Genomic DNA, 19,810 nt, shown 5'->3' with positions numbered 1-19,810 from the left:
TCCAAGTAGCTGGAACTACAGGCGTGCGCTACCACGCCCGGCTAATTTTTGATTTATTGTAGAGATGAGGTCTCACCAAGTTGCCCAGGCGGGTCTTGAACCCGCGGGCTCAGGCAATCCACTCACCTTGACCTCCCAAAGTGCTGGGATTACAGGCTGAGCCACGGAGCCCGGCCAAACAACACTCGTTTATTATATTACACTTCTTTTTTGAATTGGAGTCTAAACTGTTATGGAAGCTGGAATACACAATCACAATCACAGCTCACTACAGCTCAAACTCCTAGGCTCAAGTGATTCTCCTGCCTCAGCCTTCCAAGTAGCTGGGACTGCAGGCATGTATCACTATAGCCAGCTGATTTTTTTTTTTTTTTTTTTTTTGAAGTCTCACTCTGTCGCCCTGATTGGAGTGCAGTAGCGCTACCATGCCCGGCTGATTTTTTTGATTTATTGTAGAGATGAGGTCTCACCAAATTGCCCAGGCGGGTCTCGAACCCGCCGGCTCAGGCAATCCACTCACCTCAGCCTCCCAAAATGCAGGATTACAGGCTGAGCCACCGAACCAGGCTTAATTTTTTTTTTTTTTAAGAGACAAGGTCTTGCTATGTTGCCCAGGCTGGTCTGGAACTCCTGGGCTCAAGTAATCCTCCTGCCTTGGCCTCCCAAAGTGCTAGGATTACAGGTATGAGCCACCACCTATGTTACACTTCTGCAACATAGAAATCTGGACAGCCTCCCCTAGATTCTCTGCTTAAAGGTCAAAGTTAAGGTGTTGGCTGGCCTGGATTCTTATCTGGAGACTCTGGAGGAAATTTACTTTCAGACTTCTACATATCATTGGCAGAATTCAGTTTCATGCAGTTATAGGACTTAGGTCCCCATTTCCTTGCTGGCTGCCAGTGGTGATCATTCTAAACTTTTAGAGACCACCCCAATTCCTTATTCTCGGCCTCCTCCAACTTGAAGCCAGGCTTGGTGGACCAAATCCTTCTTATATTTTGAATTTTTCTGACTTCCCTTTCTGCCACATCATAAACTCGTTAGCCTTCTTTGCTTTGAAGGGCTTGTGATTATATTAGGCCCACCGGGATAGTCTCCCCATTTTAAGGTCAACTGATTAGTAATCTTAATTTCATCTGCAAAGTCTCTTTTTCCATGTAATATAGCATATTCACTAGAGTAAGACTAGGGCAAAGATCATGGTAGCCAAAAGTCTGCCTACTACACCTTAATCCAGGGTTCCTATTTTATTTCCTTTTTAGAATCTGTGGATTCTTTATTTTCATGGCACTTCAATACATTTTAAAAGATTATTTTATCTTATTGAGTATTTAGTTGTTTCCATTTTAAGAGTCATTCAGGGTGTTTAGTCTGCCACAGTGCTAGAAACTAAAACTGTGATTACTTTTTAATTGGATGTTTCAAATCACTAGACCTTAAAACAGTCCTTAGATAAGAACTCCATACTTACCTCAGTAACCAATTAAGCTCTAAGATCAGTACATACTATGGAAAAATTCCATAGTGAGCATGTTTGTTAAAAGGGGTGAGAATCCTGAATGCCAGAAGAATTGGTATTAGTAGTAAAAGGTGATAGAAACTACTAGAGCTTTTGGAGATTTGTTTTTATTTCCCTAATTACACACTGATTTCAGTGCACTTAAATCAACCTGATAGGCTAATAATTAGGTTTTCAAGTTTTAGGTTCTGATAACAGTGAGAAGCAAGTAGTACATCCTGGTTTTGGGGGTTTTGGGTGGGGTTTTTTTAAATATCAGAATAGGGTTTTATCTTTTTCTTAAAAATAGAAATTGGCCGGACTTGGTGACTCAACCTGTAATCCCAGCACTTTGAGAGGCCAAGGTGAGTGAATTGCCTGAGCCTGCTGGTTCGAGACCAGCCCAGGCAATTGGGGAGACCTTGTCTCTACAATAAATCTAAAATTAGCCGGGTATGGTAGTGTGTGCCTGTAGTTCTGGCTACTTGGAAGGCTGAGGCGGAAGGATTGCCAGAGCCCACCAGGTTGATGTGGTGGTGGCTGTGAGTGTGCCACTGCACTCCAGCCTGGGCAAAAGTGAGACTCCAGCTCAAAAAAAAAAAAAAAAAAAGTAAAGAAAAAGAAATCAACAGAATCTTTACTTTTGTTCTTAAAATTGCTTCATCAGTTGAAAGTAAAATAGGAGTGCTTTACAGGTACAGTTACCAGATACTGTAGAATTCTAGATTTCTGTTGATAAACTGACTTTATATATAAAAGATCTCAATTTACATGTATCTTGTTTTAATTGTGGTAGTAAAGAAGATCATTATTTGTGTTTATAAAGAAACAATACTGTTTGAAAAGTGATCTCAACTGTATCATCAGTATTGGCTGACATAGACAGTTGTTAGCTAGCTGTAGATTAATCAGTGATATCATCACATGAAATGTGAGTTGGAGACATCAGGTATTCCTATGGTTTAATTCGATGACAGGCTCAGGTTTACAAAATGCAGTTATTATTTCATTGCTAACTAGACAGAAATGTAGAAAGCCACATTAACAATAAAAATATCACTTGTTTCTCATACGTCTGTCTTGTCTTTTTATCAGAGTTTTTCCTTTCTTTTTTTTTCTTTTTTGGGTCAGGGTTCCAGTTGAGCCATCTTCTCTCTTGTCATTGTCACCAAGTCACAATCAGGTAATTTTTAGTAGGGTTACATATGCGTTTATTTTTGCTTTTTAAACTAAGATCGTTTTCTTCTTTTATAATACTTAAATTGCCATTAATTGCCAGATATCTGTAAAGGCTACTGATTATTAACATATGCACATAATAATTGGTAACAGTGTTTTTAGACACCCGACAAAAAGTAAATCTTTATCTATATGATGACTTTTTAGTACATATAAAAACAGTACAAAGTTGGGGAAAGATTAGCAATAAACACATTTAAAGAAATGTTAGGTGACTGCGAAGTAAAAGTTGCTTAGGTCAACAGCAGTTCCCTAAAATGACAGGGATTGTTGATAAGTTGATCTTTATTTTCACTTGCATATGTAAAATGATGCTTTTGTTCCAGCTGTCACATACAAACTTGGAAATTCACCGGAGGAGAGAACAATTAGTAGAACATACTCGAAGAGAGGCACAGCTTGCTGCTCTACAGTATGAGGAGGAGAAAATAAGGACCAAGCAGATTCAGAGAGATGCTGTCCTGGACTTTGTCAAAGTGAGTCATATGAATTTATTGAATAATACTCCTATAATTACTTAGAAGTAAGTGCTTATTTGTTTTGCTGAGACTGTCAGTTTTTATTTGTCTTAATTAAAATGTCAACTTTTTTCTCTCTCTTTAGAAGTCTCTCCTACTTGTGCCTATCTGCATGAGGACAATAGAAGTGATTATCTTGCTCTTTTTTTTTTTTTTTTTTTGAGTAGGATTCTCACTCTGTTGCCCAGGCTGGAGTGCAGTGGCACACTAATGACCACTGCAGCCTCAACCTGCTGAGCTCACGTGATCCCTCTGTCTCAGCCTTCCAAGTAGCTAAAACCATAGGTGTGTGCCACCATGCCTGGCTAATTTGGGGATTTATTGTAGAGACATGGTCTCGCCAAGTTCCCCAGGCTAGTCTCGAACCCCTGAACTCAGGCAGTCCTCTCACCTCTGCCTCCCAAAGTGCTGGGATTACAGGCATGAGCCACCACACCTGGCGTTTTTAACAACTAATTGCTCTTTAACAATAATCTCTCTTAGTTAGCAGTCTGTCATTGGACATGTATCACTTTATTATCCAGCTGCCTCTGGTGTCATAGTAAAGATCAGTAAGACCATGAAAGTGAAAGTATTGTGTATACATAAAGTCCCTCAAACCTCTCTCCATCACCTTCCTCACTTTAGGAAATAACAAAAGTGTACAAAGCTCACAGACTTTACAGTCATTTTTTATTCTTTCCTGTCTGTTATTCTCCTCATCCACTCAATTAAGAACCCCTGTTAATTAATATTTCTTGTCTTAACGTTTTGCAGCCTCTGTCTGTGGAAGCATCTGAACCTTGTTTGTTTTATTTTGCATGTATTACTTATCTTTTTGTTCTCAAATCATCTTGAATTTTCCTCTTCGTAACTAAATAATTATTTGTAGTTTTATTTGCTTGATGTCTGCTTCTCCCACTTATCTGTAAACTCATGAATTAAATTTTGTATAAATATTAAGTATTTAAAAGTTTTTATTTGATAACAAATCAAGTAGGGAAAGGGAAATTGACAAATTAAGCAAAATAGTATATTATTATAGGATGACCTGAGCAAAAATACCATGACAAGGTAAAGGAGAGCATGATGAAATGGCCATTAGCATAATAACAGTTCTTGGGTAAGTAATCATTCATTATTAGATGAGGCAAGGAGAAGGCACAAAAAAGAGACATGAAGATAATAACTATGTCTGCTTTACTCACCGCTGTGTCCCTAGATCTTAGTAGCTCATGCCTCATAGTAAAGCGTAGTCAATTATTTTTTGAATAATTAAATGAGTGAATGACCCTCCAAAGGCTTTGTCTCTTATCTTTCTTTTTTGTTTTGCTTTTTAATTTTTTATTGTTCTCGCCTGTATTTTCTTTCTTTCTTTTTTTTTGAGTAGGAATCTCACTCTGTCACCTAGTCTGGAGTGCAATGGCGCATACTCACAACCCGCAGCCTCAACCTACTGAGCTCAGGCCATCCTTCCACGTCAGCCTTCTAAGTAGCTGGAATTACAGGCATGCGCCACCATGCCCAGCTAATTTTTTTATTTATTGTAGAGACGAAGTCTCACCAAGTTGTCCAGACTAGTCTTGAACTCCTGAGCTCAGGGCAATCCTCTCACCTCAGCCTCCCAAGGTGCTGGGATTATAGGCTTGAGCCACCACACCCAGCCTCTCCTATATTTTCTAACTTCAGCCAAAAACCATCTTCTTTTTTTTATTTTTTATAATTTTTTTTATTTTTTGAGTTGGAGTCTCACTCTGTCGCCCAGATTGGAGGGCAGTGGCCACTCCCGACCACCACAGCCTCAACCTGCTGGACTCTGGCAATCCTTCCGCCTCAGCCTTCCGAGTAGCCGGAATTACAGGCGTGTGCTACCACACTCGGCTAATTTTTTGATTTATTGTAGAGATGAGGTCTCGCCAAGTTGCCCAGGCGGGTCTCGAACCCGCGGGTTCAGGCAATCCACTCACCTTAGTCTTCCAAGGCATGGGATTACAGGGTGAGCCACCGAGCCTGGCTTAAAAAACCATCTTCTTTAAGTGCCATGTACGTGTTAGCTTTACTGTTTTATAGAATAAATTTTTTTTTCAAATGTGTCAAGACCATGATGTTGATCTTTAGCTCTTTTTCACCTGATTCCTTTTCATCTAACAAGTTTTATTGCCTATTATTTTCTGTCAAAATGCAGGCAAATGTTTTTTCAATATCAAAAAAACTAAAATTAATGTTCTTTTTTATTTTATTTTATTTTTTGAGTTGAAGTCTCACTCAGTCGCCCAGACTGGAGTGCAGTGGCTGCTCCCGGCCACCGCAGCCTCGCCTGCTGGGCTCTGACGATCCTTCCGCCTCAGCCTTCCGAGTAGCCGGAATTACAGGCATGTGCTACCACGCCTGGCTGATTTTTTTTAATTTACTGTAGAGATGAGGTCTCGCTGCCCAGGCGGGTCTCAAACCCGCGGGCTCAGGCAATCCACTCACCTCACCCTCCCAAAGGCACAGGATTACAGGCTGAGCCACCGAGCCCGGCAAAATTAATGTTCTTAAAAACAGAAGTTGACAGGAGCGCCTCTCTCAATCCCAATCTCCCTCGAAATACTCTCTCTCCCTTGAGATATTGCCTGGCCTATAAGTTCTTAAGCAGGAGAAAAACATGAGAAGAGAGATATTTCTGAAAAACTAATCTACTTGTATTAGGAAGAGAGAGACTAGAAAGAAGAAAGTGAAATAGAAATTTTAGTATCTGCAATAATTAGACTGAGATGCAAAATGAAGACATAAGCCTAGATGACTTCAAAGGTTCCTGAGGGTTGGCAGTATTGCACAGTGGCAAGAGCTTAAAATGAGAAATAATCTGAATCTGAATCCAGCTTTGCCACTCACTGTATGCTTGACTTTGGGGAGGTTACTGAACCATTCTATGTCTTTGATAGTTAACTGTGAAATATTAGCTATTTCAAAATGATTATGACTGCACCTGATACTTCTTTTGCTATTGTTGGAGTCTTACTCTGTTGCCCAGGCTAGAGTGCAGTGGCACGATCACAGCCACCACAGCCTTAACCTGCTGGGCTCAGGCGATTCTTCTGCCTCAGCCTTCCATGTAGCTGGAACTATAGGCATGCGCTACTGCGCCTGGCTTATTATTATTTTTTTTTATTTATTGTACAGACAAAGTCTCACCAGGTTGCTCAAGCTGGTCTTGAACCCCTGTGCTCATGCAGTCCTCTCACCTTGGCCTCCCAAAAGTGCTGGGATTACAGACTTGAACCACCACGTCTGACCTATACCTAATACTTAATGCTAGACTGGTGGGTGCTACACACCCTACCACTACAATTTATTTCTAAATTAATTATTAATAAAGATGTCAAAAGGAGCATCATTTTATCTTGTATATAACTGGGTAATGAATGATGAATAAATCACAGAAGATGAGTAAAAATAAACAAAGCCCCAAAGCAAGGTTTTGAAGCTAAACAAATGGTTTCCTTTTTCTCTCTCTTTTTTTTAGTTGGGGTTTCACTTTGTTGCCCAGGCTAGAGAGTTTAGTGGTGCAATCACAGCTCACTACAACCTCAACTTTGAACTCAGGAGATCCCTCTGCCTCAGCCTCCCAATAGCTGAGACTACAGGCACACGCCACCATGCCCAGCTAATTTTTTTTTTGTAGACATAGGGTCTTGTGCTGTTGCCTAGGCTCATCTTGAACTCGTGAGCCACCATGCCCAGCTTATATGAGTAACTTCAATGAGAATCTATGATTGTGGAAAGAATGTTGGATTTGAACTCAGAAAACATAGATACAAATCTTGGTTACACTGTTTACCAACTTTGTGACCTGGCACATGTCACATAACCTTGCTTCTGAGTTTTTTCATCTCTCAATAATATGATTGTGATGTTTGTTTATCTCAAAGAATAAGAGAAATCATTTGAAATACTGTGTATAAGAACACATTAGAGGCCAAGTGGTGTGGCTCACGCCTATAATCCCAGCACTTTGGGAGGCGAGGAAGAGGATTGCCTGAGCCCATGGGTTCGAGACCAGTCTGGGCAAGTTGCTGAGACCTCATCTCTACAGTAAATCAAAAATTAGCCAGGCCTGGTAGCGCGTGCCTGTAATTCTGGCTACTTGGAAGGCTGAGGTGGAAAGATCGCCTGAACCCTGCAGATCGAGGCTGCGGTGGCCGGGAGCATGCCACTGCCCTTCAGTCTGGGTGACTGAGTGAGACTCTGACTCAAAAAATAAAAACACATTGGGCTGGACGCAGAGGCTTACACCTGTAATCCCAGCACTTTGGGAGGTCAAAGCAAGAGGTTTGCTTGAGCTCAGGAGTTCTAGACATCCTAGACAGCATAGGGAGATGATGTCTCTCCAAAAAATATCAAAAAATTAGTTGGGCATGGTGTTGCACGCCTGTAGTCCCAGCTACTCGGGAGGCTGAGATAGGAGGGAGGCTTGAGAGGCTTGAGCCCAGGAGTTTGAGGCTGCCTTGAGTCACGGTTGTGCCACTACATTCCAGCCTGGGCGACAGAGGAAGACCCTATGTAAAAAAAGAATTATGAAACACTGACTACACAGATACTATAATGTTATTATTTGACATAATAACAGATGAACCAATTGGGAGAAATAATTTGTTAGTATGAGAAATCATGAGTTAGTTTGTGAATATGTTGAAGATGAAGTGACAGCGGAGTTTCCAAATAGAGAGTTTCCACAAGTAGTTGAAAATGGAAACCTGAGATTAGCTGATAGAGAGCTCAAGTTGTTAGCATTAGAGTGATATTTGAAGCCAGTCAAGACTCTGATTTTGAATATGTGTATGTGAATATATGAAAGTACTATAGCTTGTTGCTTTTCCTCATTTAAATTTTAAGATATTTAAGGAAAGGGGCAAGGTTTTCTAACTAGTAATTCTAGAAAAGTGCTATATACAGAGATAAACTAATGTGATTATTTTAGTAAATAGAAATTATTATTTTTAGCGTTCCAGATTCTAACCAGCTTCTCTTTTTGGGGGGGTTTGTGGGTACATAGCAGAAAGCATCACAAAGTCCACAAAAACAACAAGCCCCCTTAGATGGTGAGGTAAGTCTATTTAATCACCTTTCTCTGGAATTTATTATCTTTGCAATGGAAATGTTTTGTATGTGATTATCATGTTTTCAGTGACCAGAATATTGCCATTCTTCTTTTTTATTTCTCACAAAATTCTACTTATGAGAGAGAAAAAGCTACAGGCAGGAGTTTATCAGAATCTGTTGATTGGGCCTTTTTCATCTGTACACATTTATCTAGAGATTGTTGTATTTCCTCCCCCATCTCCACTGGAGGCATCATCCCCCTCTCATCTATTTTTGAAGCATGCTATGTAATGAGAGTCTGAGAACTGTATCTGGCACAGGTAAATAGTATCAGTATTAAACAAAAAAGACTCAACATTCTATTTCAGCTTCAGTGTTGTAAATTGTACCATTCATTTTATAATATCGAGTAGTACATTTTGTTACAAGTTAACATACAAAAATTGATGTACCTATTTTGCTCTGTTAAAATGAAGCTTACTGAATAAATATTTTTACTGTAGTTGACTTTCTCACTATTTTCCCTTAATCTTTACCTTCCAATTTTTCAGCTTATGATTATTACTTTCTTAAAAAATACATAGAGACATAGTTTCATGTGAATCTTGACTTTGCTTTTGTGAAATATGTTATTTGAAAACCTAATGCATGGGGTTTTTTAAGCAACAATTTTTAGCACAGTATTTTTAAAGCACAAGTGTTTCTGGTAGGGAAAGTATATTGTTTGTTTTAAATTGTTCATTACAAAGGTTTTTCAAGAATCTTATTGAACATATAATAACTACTTTTATTTACATGAGAACATTATGTACTGGTATAATATCTGAAAGATTCAAGCATTTTCAGTTGTGTTTTCTTCAGGGGATACATAATTCTTTTTTTTTTTTTTTTTTTTACAACCTCTAAAACCAGTATTCACATAGTAATAATTCTACACAAATTTTTGAAAACCAAAGTTTGATAAAGATATTTTTTTCTTTTTTTACTCCACCTTTTCCTTCTTGATGGCCATTCTCAAGTAATCCATTCTATAAAAACTAAAACTTCACAGGAGAATAACATGTACAGTTTTAAAATATCCATTTGTACTCTACTTTAAGAAAGGTAATAAAGACTAGAAATCACGACTCTTGGTTTATTGTTTAATTTGTTGCTGGCTTACTCAGTTACCGCAAATTCTTTATGTTATTGTTATATCTGTACTTCAGCTTTCTCCTCTGGATAATCCCTGTTTCCCTCTTGCTTTGGAAGGTTGTAGACAATAAGATCACATTTGAAGTTGTTAAAACTCTTTGGAAGAACATCCATACTCAGGATCAACTTACTGACTGTTAAATGCATGAATTTCAGATTGTGAATGTGGTCCTATATGTCAGCACCTTCAGAAGTGCTTCTTATTCTTAATATGTTCCTTTCCTTGTGTGTGTTTGTGAAATATGTCACGTGTGCACAGTTTGTTTTTAACATTGCTTCATTTTTCTCCACCTCTCCAGTGTCCCTTCCCACCCAGAAGGTCTCAGCATACTGATGATAGTGCCTTGTTAGTGGTAAGAGTCTTGCACAAAATGGAGTTTTACATCTGTCTAGAGGTTAAAGAGTAGCTGTTGTACTTTTTTCACTCAGAAATGATCTAAATACCATAAAACATGATGAGCATTATATGATATGCTTTACAGATAACGAGAACTGTTTCCCTATGTTACCATTTGTCATTTACCCAGTGTGCCAGAGTTCTGGAGCTATGATTTACATATCTTTCTCAGTGCTTCCAAAAGTAAAACATTGGCTCTATGCGTGTGCTGGGGAGTAGAGACATAACATAAGATTCGTTTTTTAATGTTTCTAATTCCAGGTGCACTTAATTTACTAATCATAAATTTGGCTCATGGATCACCTGTATAAAATGGACTTCCTTACTCTATGACACTAATTACATAACTGTTTATTTGGCATCCTATTTTATTATGTATTTTAAGTTACTGAGAAGCCCAAACTTTGGTTTTGAATATGTACATTTCAAGATTATTTATCCATGCTCATTTTTAAACTCAGGAAAACATTAACGGAAATGCTAGCTACTGATCATTTTTAACGCTGGTTTACTTTTATTTGTTTCATTAGCTGAAAATGTGTATAACATAAGAGTTTTATTTAAAGTCTTCATTTTATCAGCCTTGCAAAAGAATTCTAACCACTTACCGAATTGCTTTTCCCATCATGTTTTATGTTATTTTTTTTCACAGTGGTATTGAAAACTAGCAGTTCAGAAGTCTAATGTCTGTAGCCATACCTGTCTTAGGGGCTAGTAACTGCTCCCATTGTGTGGATTACTGCATGAACTGCATGTTTCAGCATGAGATTTCTGTTAAATAGACTTTCATTGTTAAAATTCCGTGTATTATGCAATCTTCATTTCCTTCGAGATGGATAAAGCACATTTTAACCGGGCAGTCTTATAGTGAATACAGCCACCAACCTCTGGAGTTTTAGTGGAAGTTAACTGGTATAAGAAACAAAGAATAAATTAATGTGGAAAAATATTGAGAGCCTCTGATGATGCAGACACTTGGTTAAACTTATCTCACCATTTTACAAATGATTACTGAGGCACGATGTTCTATTCAGAATAGTAGCTTGTCAGAGTCACATGGCTAGTAAGTGCCAGGCTGGGAACCCATATCTAGTTAACGCAAGAACCTGCATTAAATGCCATGCTGTAATGCCTACCATATTGTAATTTAAAACAGTTTAGAAACTTAATCACATATGTATAAGTGATATAAGTGCCCAGACATTCTTGGCAAGGAAAAAGGAGAATTTAGAAAATGAACAATAGCAAAATCTCCTTAGTGTAAAATTTGAAATAGCTTTCCGCCATTTATCAAAACTCATTCACTTGTATTTTAGTTATCAGTATTCATGACTGATTTTCTTAATAAGATGGTCTTTGAAAGTAAACAATTTATTCTGAATTCGATGGCCTTTAAAAGCAAATCTCACATTCTTTATATGTCAAGTAGTGGCTAACCAATACTGTGCAAAAAATAATCATATTTTAAATAATATTTAATCTTCTCAAAACTAATCTTCAAAGGCTTCATATTGCTCTTAGAGTAAAATCTAAATCTCTTAATCTGGCCTAGAAGTTCCTGCATACTCTGGCTACTGTTTACCTCTCCTATGATACCTCTGGGCTCATACCATACTAGCATTTTTTTCTGCTCTTCAAATTGGCCAGCCTTTCCCACCTCAGGACTTTTGCAAATGCTGTTTGTTCCTTCTACATGGAATACCTTTCTCTCCCTTCATATACTCCTGGATTAATTCTTGTTTGTCAGTATCTGTTTAAAGTCATGTCTTTTAAAATGGGTTTTCTGGGCTCGCAGTGGCTCATGCCTGTAATACCAGCACTTTGGGAGGCCGAGGCGAGAGGTTTGCTTGAGACCAGGAGTGAAGAACAGCCTAGGCAACATAGCAAGACCCTGTCTCTACAAATAAATAAATACATTAGCCAGGTGTGGTGGCATGTGCTTGTAGTACCAACTACTTGGGAGATTGAAGCAGAAAGATCACCTGAGCCCATGAGGTCGAGGCTGCGGTGAGCAGTGATCAAGCCACTGTACTCCAACCTAGGTGATAGAATGAGGCACTTAAAAAAATAAAAGTTTAACTTAAAAAAAAAAGAGTTTTCCGCAGCCCCCTACCCTAAAGTCAAGTTTGTGACTTCACTGTTATTTTTTTCTTCACAATACTTTTATTTGAGTGTTTATTATTTTATATCTGTTTTCTATTAGAGTACTAGACTTAAGCTTCATGGGCACAAGAATATTCTCTATTGTGTTTATCTTTATATACTCATTCCTCACCCCAGTTCCTGGGATATGTTAGTGCTCAACAAATATTTCCTGAGTGAACACATAAATGCTGTGTATCTAAATTGTTTCATAATGAAGAGGTCTGATGATATAGCAAGATAAATAAATGTTGGATTTGATTTACAGATCTTGGAAATGCAGGATTTAAAATAAATATTGTTATATCTAGTATCAGTTACAGTAACATTCTCTTAGGACTGTCCCTTCAGCTTCTGTTGCTTCCATCAATAAATATCCTATCTCATTTTAAGAAAGTGTTCACAAGGCTGGGTGTGGTTACTCACGCCTATAATACCAGCATTTTGGGAGACTGAGGTGAGAGGATTGCCTGAGCCCATGGGTTCGAGACTAGCCTGGGCAACTTGGCAAGACCTCATCTCTACAATAAATAAAAAAAAGTAGCCAGGCATGGTGGCATGTGCCTGTGGTTGGAACCTACTTGGAAGGCTGAGATGGAAGGATCACCTAAGTCCAGCAAGTTGAGGCTGCAATGGCCATGAGCATGCCATTGCACTCTAGCCTGAGTGACAGAATGAGACTGACTCAAAAAAAAAAAGACGTTCTCTTTCCTTCACTCCTTTTTTTACTTCTTTCTCAACATAATGGCTTTTAGCCTTTTTATATTTGAGGCTGATATTAGTTCCTGTACATTTAATAAATAAAAAGCACAGGAAATCTAAACAGGTGATGAATACACAGTGTATTACTGTAGTCACAGTATTGTTCTTTGGTGTAATAGTTCCTTCATTATTTACTGTTGTAAGGTAGATTTTGTTGTAATAATACATTGTGTATGTGTTACATGCTTTTTTTGATTAAAGAAAAAAGATGTTGACACTCATTAAAAATATAGTTGTGATACTGGGCGTGGTGGCTCAAGCCTGTAATCCTAGCACTTTGGGAAGCAGAGATGAGAGACTTGCCTGAGTCCAGGGGTTTGAGACCAGCCTGCCAACTTGGTGAGACCCCATCTCTACAATAAACCAAAAAAATTAGCTAGGCATGGTGGTGCATGCTTGTAGTTCCAGCTACTTGGAAAGCTAAGGCAGAAGGATCCCCTGAGCCCAGCAGATCGAGGCTGTGGTGGCCATGAGCATGCCACTGCACTCCAGCCTGGGCAACAGAGTGAGACTGCAACTCAAAAAATAAAAAAAATACACTTGTGACCCAGGTGCGATGACACTTTGGGAGGTTAAGGCTGGAGAATTGTTTGAGTCCAGGAGTTTGACACCAGACTGGGCAACACAGCAAGACTTCATCTCTACAAAAAATTTAAAAATTAGCTGGGCATGGTGCACGTGCCTGTAGGCCTAGCTGCTCGGGAGGCTGAAGTGGGAGGATTGTCTGATACCAGGAGATTGAGGCTGCAGTGAGCCATGATCATGTCACTGCACTCCAGCCTGGGCAACAGCATGAGACCCCAACTCAAAAAAACCCCAAAAACAAACAATGCAGTTATATTTATTTACTGACAATATACACACCTTCTTCTAAATACCCACATGGGTGTTTTTATTCATTTATCCCATGGTTCAGAAATTTGTGATCCTAGTTTAATTTTAATTATTTAACTTATAAAGGCCTTAATATTTTTGAACTTTAGCATTTTGTTAATAGGTAGAACCTTACCCGGTGCTCTTTTTGAAAGTATTGTCTTCTCTGATTTCCACTTCCCATGTAGTGGAAAGGAAAAATATGTCATGTTTTGAGCATCTCTTGCCTGTAATCAAAATTCTGTACAATAGATTTTTATTTCATTTTTAATTGACAAATAATAATTATACTCATATATATATATATAGTAGGTTCTAACATTTTGTATTTCTGTCTGTATCTCTAGTATGTCTAACCAGCTGTATGTTGGTTGGCAAAGGATAAAGGATTCAAAGAAAAGGGAAGTTCCATCTTATCCTCTTATAGGTCATTTGGAATTCACACAGACAGAAACGAAATGCTGATTCATAAAGTGTGATGCAGAATTCTCATGTCCTGTCTTCTCACGTCAGAGCCATTGAATTGAATTATAATAAATCTCATTTGGATTAAAATTGAAAAACTGTTGTTCTTACTCATGCCATTTCTGCTCAGTTAAAATAAGCTCTTGGACTGGATTTATTTCCTCCATTGTAGGAATAGCACAAGACTTATTGGTTTCAAGACTGTTGTGCTAACAATATTGATTGGCTCAACCTTATTTTTCATAAAATAATTTTTAATAAATTATGCTTCTCATTTCTTGATTAATGTGATACGAGGTATTGAGACTGTCCAGAATTGTACAGGTAGAAAAACTGTGTTGTATAAATGATGGGCTTTCCCCCACAAAAATACTCTTTTTCTGCCCTGTCAGTATCTTAGTAACCATTTGAAAGTTTGTCGATGGTCTTTTCTTTTCTAATTTCACTGGTCGGATCTGCCTGTCCAACGTTGTGCTAACATAAATGCTGCCTTCTGTTCTCCTCCTCATTTGAAATGCAGTCGCTTGTCAGGGTTCAGTCAAGTGGACTGTGCTGCTGTTCTGTCTCATTCCTCTGCCTCTGCACCTCTTAAGGTATTTCTTGTTACTGCAATTCATCAGGAAATTTGGGATGGGAGTGTACAAGGGAGGTCTGAAATTTTCCAATGGATTGGTCTAACAGCAGTCTGAAATCTGCTTTGCATGAAGTATACCTGGATTGCATGAAGTATACCTAAAGCTTAAGAAACTATTCACATTTAATGTTGATTACACTTGAAATTTTTGAAGGTTTTATCATGCCAGAGATAGTCATAGAGCCTGCATTAGTTCTTCTATTCAGATTCTGTTTGATGTGTCATTCTAATTTTTTAAACAAAGGTTTTATTTTGTCATGACTTCTTTTTTCTTTTTGAGTCAGGATCTCACTCTGCTGCCTCCTGGGCTCAGCCCTCTCAAGTAGCTAGAACTGCTGGCACATGCCACCATGCCTAGCTATTATTTATTTATTTACTTACTTATTGGAGAGACAGATCTCGCTATGTTGCCTGGGCTGGTCTTGAACTCCTGGGCTCAAGTAACCCTCTCACCTCGGCCTCCCAAAGTGTGGAAATTATAGGTGTGAGCCACTGTGCCTGGCCTTGTCATGACTTATCATTTTACTTTGGCTAGCATAAATATCAGATAACTCTGTTGTCTAATGTGCATGTAAAATAATGAGTCCCCATCCAGAAAACTATTACTGCCAAGATCCTGTACAGTAAGGGTCAGCCAACTATGGCTTCTCGGCCTTCTACTTTTGTAAATAAAGCTTTTTTGTTACACAGCCAGTCCCTTTTGTCTCTGTATTGTCTATGGCTGCTTTTGCAGTAAACAGCTGAGTTGGAATAATTGTGGCAAAGATCATGTGCCTGCAAGCCTAAGATATTTACTGTCTGGGCCTGTAAGAAAAAAATTGCCAGCTCCTGCTTTATATCAATAATAATGTTATAAGGATAATAAATTTCACCCTCTAGAAAAATTGAGTCTTTGGGAAAGATGATTGAGTTATTTTTTTAAAAAAGAAACAAAATTGAATCTAAATTCTAAAAATTAATAACTTGTAGTCTGGGGATGGTAATTTCCTATTATCAGAGGATACATAAGAAATGATTAATAATTCTCTTTGTTAAAAAAAGCTTTGTCTAACCCATAACAGTCCTTCTGTGGTTTACTTTCTTCTTTTCTTTCCTGAGTGGAGATTTTCGAGTTATTTAGCATTTTTTATGTAAGAATCTTTATATTTGAAAACTATTATGACACCATCCTTTTCTTTTTCCTAAATAAACTCAGATCCTTTCACATGCCTTTCCCAGCCTATTAATCCTTGATGAACTTCCACAAATTCTCTGCCCTTCATTTTGACCCCATGGTCCACAACTAAAAAGGTATCCCTCTTCAGAGCCTGCCTGATGCTGAGCACAAAACAAAGGTTTTCACATCTTACTTTAAACTTTAGGTTATTTTTCCATTTTTGAAATTTATTTTGTGCGGTATCCAGTATAATTCTCAAATGTTTTAGTTATACTCCTCTATGACAGTTAATTTCCACATGTTGTATCTTCAGCTTTTCCCTGAATATTTAATTTTGCTTTGCAAACATTTTTACTGCGCTAATTTACCAGAATGCTTTCAGATTCTTGTATCATGTCCTTTTAAACTCTGATCTCCTACTGTATAACATCTGTATACCTGATGAACCTCCTCTCTGGTTATTATTGAAGATGCTATATATATATACCTGAGTGTCCTCTGAAAAAAACCTGATAGTTATCTTCCATGCCAGCCTTTCTCAACTGGATTCCTTATTTGAACAACAGCAGAGAAAATTACTTTAGCAACTTTTTTCAAAATTCTCTCAAGGAAGGTACAAAACTAGTACTATTCTATATGTATGAGAGAGAAGTTAATTCATTACACTCAGTGGATACCTTAGAGCATTGAGGATCATTCTTTCTCATAGTTGAGAAAAGCTCAATCTGAATGTACCAAAAGTGATGTGATCCAGAGTATATTTTCTTATTGTATAGACTATCATGTGATATTAAATCTAAAACTTTACTAGATTTAAGACAGTTTTTAATTTTTTTTACTGTCATTATTAGTTTTAAGAAATCTATTGTTTAGTTGGTGTTCTGATTACTTTTACAATAGTTATACACTAGACACTATATTTATGCCTGATTTATTTTTTTTATTGCTTAGCCAGGCTTTTAAAAATTGGCTTTAGAGCCGGACCCAGTGGCTCACACCTGTAATCCCAGCACATTACGAGGCAGAGGCGAGAGGATTGCCTGAGTCCAGGAATTCGAGACCAGCCTAGGCAACGTGACAAGATGTTATCTCTACAATAAATTTAAAAATTAGCCAGGCGTGGTGACGCGCACCTGTGGTTCCAGTTACTTGGAAGGCTGAAGTGGAAGGATCACCTGAGCTCAGCAGGTTGAGGCTGCGCTGGCCGTGAACATGCCACTGTACTCCACCCTGGGTGGCAGAGTGAGACTCCTACTTTAAAAAAAAAAAAAAAAAAAACCTAGCGAAAGGATCACCAGAGGCCAGCAGGTCGAGGCTGCAGGTGGCTGGGAGCGGCCACTGCACTCCAGACTGGGCGACAGAGTGAGACTCCAACTCAAAAAAAAAAACAAAAAAAAACCAATGACTTTAGGTTGACTTCTGAGATTATTTATTTTATTTATTTATTTTTCTTAGTCAGAATCTCACTCTGTCACCCAGGCTGGAGTGCAGTGGCACGCTCACAGCCAGTGGCCACAGCCTTGACCTGCTGGGCTCAGGTGATTCATTCACCTCAGCCTTCCAAGTAGCTGAACTATAGGCACGTGCCACTACACCAGGCTAACTATTTGAATTTTTTGTAGAGATAATGTCTCGCCAAGTTGTCCAGGCTGGTCTCAAACCCCTGGGCTCAAGCAATCCTCTTGCTTCAGCCTCCCAAAGTGCTGGGATTACAGGTGTGAGCTACTACACCTTGGTTTAGTTCCTGTTACTCTTCTTTTGAATTGTATTTGTTTTCTTTTTCTTTTCTTTCTTTTTTTTTTTTTTTTTTTGAGCCAGAGTCTCATTCTGTCATCTAGGCTGGAGTGCAGTAGCACACTCACAGCCACCACAGCCTAAGACCTGCTGGGCTTAGGCGATCCTTCTGCCTCAGCCTTCCAAGTAGCTGGAACTTCAGACGCTTGTCACCACACCTGGCTAATTTATTTATTGTAGAGATGAGGTCTCGACAAGTTGCCTAGGGCTCAGACTGTCATCTCGCCTCTGCCTCCCAAAGTGCTGGGATTACAGGCATGAGCCACCACACCTGGCTTGAATTAAATTTCTTATTTAAATCTCCATCTTAACACCTAAAGTTTAGTTTAGTTGCATCCATAAACTTCATGAACATGTCTTTTTGACTGATACACTGCTTTACTCACAAATGCAGCTTACTTTTAAAATTTTAATTATCAGCCTACATGTGTCAAACTAAGGAATTGTTACCAGAAAATTGTCTCCAGATCAGTCTGAAGAATTTTCTTAACTGTGTAGCTTCTGCTTATTACTAGTTTTTTAGCAGTTAAAATTATTTATTAATTTATCTAACCCAACTCTAACTAGAGATGTAAAATTTTTGAAACCAAAGGGAGGAAAACCATGGGAACAGATATGTATGTATATCTTAGCTTTTAAAATGATTTTTTCTTTCTTTTTTTTTTTTGCCTTCACTTGGCATGGACAAGTATATGTTAGCTTTAAAGTCATTATGTTCAGAAATATGTCTTAGTTATCATATCACAGTTACATTTATAATTATATTTAAGTGTAATTAGATGTCAAGGCCTGAAAAACTTGCTATTCTAGCTTTTTATTTCCTATGAGGTGGGGTCTTGTTGTGTCACCCAGGCTGGAGTGCATAACTCCCTGCAGCCTCAAATTCCTGGGTTCACTTGATCTTCCTGCCTCGGCCTTCCAAGTAGCTGGGATTGCAAGCACAAGCCACCATGTCTGACTGAATTCTAGTTTTTCTTGATTCTACTTCCCTGCCAGGTCTTCAAAATCTTGAGCCCAACCATTCTTTTTAAATTACCTTAACTGCATTTCCCTTTTTTTAGGTGAACTTTATACCAGTTTAGCTAACTCTTCCTCTTTTTTACAGGTCCTTTGGGCAATGAATTGAAAATAACTTGGATTCAGATTAGTCTAGAAAATGTTATCTCTATCATCTCTTAACGCTCTTTTTTCCTAATGGAAATGAAAAAAACCTTTATTACTTTATTTATAACATTACATTTTATTTTCTAGAGAAAAATATACTTTAGAAACTATTCTAGAGAAATACTGTTAGAAAATACAATTTTATTTTTTATTTTCCTATTTATTTCCTACTAAAATTTTCTATCTTAGGATGATCATTTTTCAGTCTTAAAAAAGGTCTGTTAGATAATGGGACTGTCTTTAAAGAATGCCTCACATAAACACAACTAATGAAAAAGTTTGACTTTTAAAAAAACACAAAATTAATTTACTTCATCAGATTCTCATTTTTAGACTTAATTTTAAGAGAGAGTTGCATAGGTTTTATTTTTTCTCTTTTTTTATAATCCCAAAGTTACCATAAATGTGGAAAGTATCTCTTCTTGAATGATAATTATTGGTATATATCTGTTTCTCTACAGGGTGATGACAGATCCGGTACCGTGTCAAGTTCACCTACAACAGAAACAGGTAATAGACACAGAGGTGCAGTTAACCATATCAAGATAGTAATTATTTACCACAGTTTCCCTGATTAGTTACTTAGAAAACTGTGCCTTCTTTTTCTGAGATGGAAATCAGACACAAATTGGAAACATTTTGCACTAGTTTTTTCAACTGGTTGCTAATGCAGCAATTTGATATGAACACGTGAACAGCAGCTAGCAGGGCTATCTATAGGTTTATAAGAGACTGTGATCTAGCCGGGCTTGGTGGCTCAGCCTGTAATCCCACGCCTTTGGGAGGCTGAGGTGAGTGGATTGCCTGAGCCCGAGGGTTCGAGACCCGCCTGGGCAGCGAGACCTCATCTCTACAATAAATCAAAAAATCAGCCGGGCATGGTAGCACATGCCTGTAATTCCGGCTACTC

The 19,810-nt window shown here is 38.2% G+C and overlaps 1 protein-coding gene across 11 annotated transcripts in view; it reads left to right on the top strand.

Annotated features, from left to right (window-relative positions):
* Nucleotides 1-19,810, top strand: part of LRCH3 (leucine rich repeats and calponin homology domain containing 3) — a 96,761-nt gene that overhangs the window by 57,068 nt on the left and 19,883 nt on the right. For 3 of the 11 annotated variants that reach the window (XM_021715325.1, XM_021715324.1, XM_021715322.1), the window contains exons 11-15: nt 2,630-2,681; nt 3,064-3,213; nt 8,273-8,323; nt 9,813-9,866; nt 19,362-19,410. In XM_021715325.1, coding sequence (XP_021571000.1) covers nt 2,630-2,681; nt 3,064-3,213; nt 8,273-8,323; nt 9,813-9,866; nt 19,362-19,410 — 356 coding nt within the window. Of the gene's footprint in view, nt 1-2,629; nt 2,682-3,063; nt 3,214-8,272; nt 8,324-9,812; nt 9,867-14,047; nt 14,054-14,672; nt 14,746-19,361; nt 19,411-19,810 lie in introns of all 11 variants that reach the window. The other 8 variants (XM_008063693.2, XM_021715321.1, XM_021715326.1 and 5 more) reach the window with 5 other exon arrangements.

Source organism: Carlito syrichta, unplaced genomic scaffold (genome assembly GCF_000164805.1).
Source record: "Carlito syrichta isolate Samal-C Ts95f unplaced genomic scaffold, Tarsius_syrichta-2.0.1 Scaffold306997, whole genome shotgun sequence".
Taxonomy (NCBI): domain Eukaryota; kingdom Metazoa; phylum Chordata; class Mammalia; order Primates; family Tarsiidae; genus Carlito; species Carlito syrichta.
The sequence above is the reverse complement of the archived record's forward strand: the minus strand, read 5'-3'. Positions and strand labels throughout refer to the sequence as shown.